The 2,200-nt window shown below is 44.3% G+C and overlaps 1 protein-coding gene across 1 annotated transcript in view; it reads left to right on the forward strand.

Annotated features, from left to right (window-relative positions):
• The window catches only part of LOC112077324 (E3 ubiquitin-protein ligase Topors), a 31,994-nt gene that overhangs the window by 18,117 nt on the left and 11,677 nt on the right, over window positions 1-2,200 (forward strand). Inside the window, exons 6-7 of the mRNA XM_070441643.1 lie at window positions 438-623; window positions 747-890. Coding sequence (XP_070297744.1) covers window positions 438-623; window positions 747-890 — 330 coding nt within the window. The remainder of the gene's footprint in view (window positions 1-437; window positions 624-746; window positions 891-2,200) is intronic.

Below are 2,200 nucleotides of genomic sequence, written 5' to 3' on the forward strand. Positions count from 1 at the left end.
TTCAATACATTTAGTTGATTCCCTACTAAGTTCAATACATTTAGTTGATTCCCTACTAAGGTCAATTCATTTAGTTGATTCCCTACTAAGGTCAATACATTTAGTTGATTCCCTACTAAGGTCAATACATTTAGTTGATTCCCTACTAAGGTCAATACATTTAGTTGATTCCCTACTAAGGTCAATTCATTTAGTTGATTCCCTACTAAGTTCAATTCATTTTTTAATATTGTAGAATTCTCTTTTAATGTCTGGTTTCCGTGATTCAGTCAGTGTTTTCTGTGTCTTTGATTTTTTTGGGCCGTAGGGGGATTTTTGTAGGGCCAAGCCAGTAAGCTCTGCAACCACATTTTACTGCTGCTAGTATCAAGTCTTTCAGAGCGTGTTTTTAGTCTGCATATTTGATTAATTGAAACTTAGACCCTTGACCTATAACCCTTGACCCCTGGTTACAGCGGGAGCTGACGGTGCTGTACGGCGCCCATGGCTCATTGGTCAACATCGTCCAACGCATCATCACCTCGCGAATCGCACGTCACGACATGGAGGGAGGGGGTGGGGCCATCCAGGACGAACTCCGTCCCTTCCTGCTGGCGAGGACTGATCACTTCCTTCACGAGCTTGTGAGCGCGCACACACACACACCCTCTCCCTAAACCAATCACGCACTCACTCACACCCTCACTAACCCTTGTGTGTGTGTGTGTGTGTGTGTGTGTGTGTGTGTGTGTGTGTGTGTCCTCCAGATCAGTTTTGCGCGTTCCCCTCTCAGTATGGATGTGTATGACCAGCTGTCCATCTACGACCCTCCTGCGCCGTCCTACGAGGACAGGATGACATCATCATCTAGCGACACTGACGACTCTGTCATCGCCATCTCGGATGAAGAGGTTTTTTTTTATTACTACTTTTTAAATAGTTGTTTCACCCCTTGAGAGAAGAGTTGGTGAGTTATCATGTCACTGTACTGTGGACACTACGCTGTATCCTGTGCATTTCATTTGAGGAAAAGGAGGATATTTCCTCTCAGGAATATGTCTGTCTGTCTATCTAGGAAGAGGAAGTAAGATATTTCCCCTCAGGAATATGTCTGTCTGTAAATATCTTACTTCCTCTTCCTAGATAGACAGACAGACATATTCCTGAGGGGAAATATCTTACTTCCTCTTCCTAGATAGACAGACAGACATATTCCTGAGGGGAAATATCTTACTTCCTCTTCCTAGATAGACAGACAAAGACATATTCCTGAGAGGAAATATCCTCTCTTTTCCTCAAATGAAATGCACAGGATACAGCGTAGTGTCCACAGTACAGTGACATGATAACTCACCAACTCTTCTCTCAAGGGTGAAACAACTATTTAAAAAGTAGTAATAAAAAAACCTCTTCATCCGAGATGGCGATGACAGAGTCGTCAGTGTCGCTAGATGATGATGTCATCCTGTCCTCGTAGGACGGCGCAGGAGGGTCGTAGATGGACAGCTGGTCATACACATCCATACTGAGAGGGGAACGCGCAAAACTGATCTGGAGGACACACACAAGGGTTAGTGAGGGTGTGAGTGAGTGCGTGATTGGTTTAGGGAGAGGGTGTGTGTGTGTGCGCGCTCACAAGCTCGTGAAGGAAGTGATCAGTCCTCGCCAGCAGGAAGGGACGGAGTTCGTCCTGGATGGCCCCACCCCCTCCTCCATGTCGTGACGTGCGATTCGCGAGGTGATGATGCGTTGGACGATGTTGACCAATGAGCCACGCCGTACAGCACCGTCAGCTCCGCCTGTAACCAGGGGTCAAGGGTTATAGGTCAAGGGTCTAAGTTTCAATTAATCAAATATGCAGACTAAAAACACGCTCTGAAAGACTTGATACTAGCAGCAGTAAAATGTGGTTGCAGAGCTTACTGGCTTGGCCCTACAAAAATCCCCCTACGGCCAAAAAAATTCGACAGAAAACACAGACTGAATCGAAACCAGACATTAAAAGAGAATTCTACAATATTAAAAAATGAATTGACCTTAGTAGGGAATCAACTAAATGTATTGACCTTAGTAGGAGGGAATCAACTAAATGTATTGACCTTAGTAGGGAGGAATCAACTAAATGTATTGACTTAGTAGGGAATCGACTAAATGTATTGACCTTAGTAGGGAATCAACTAAAGTGAATTGAACTTAGTAGGGAATCAACTAAATGTAATTG

The sequence above is a fragment of the Salvelinus sp. IW2-2015 genome, unplaced genomic scaffold (assembly GCF_002910315.2).
Source record: "Salvelinus sp. IW2-2015 unplaced genomic scaffold, ASM291031v2 Un_scaffold4458, whole genome shotgun sequence".
Lineage (NCBI taxonomy): Eukaryota > Metazoa > Chordata > Actinopteri > Salmoniformes > Salmonidae > Salvelinus > Salvelinus sp. IW2-2015.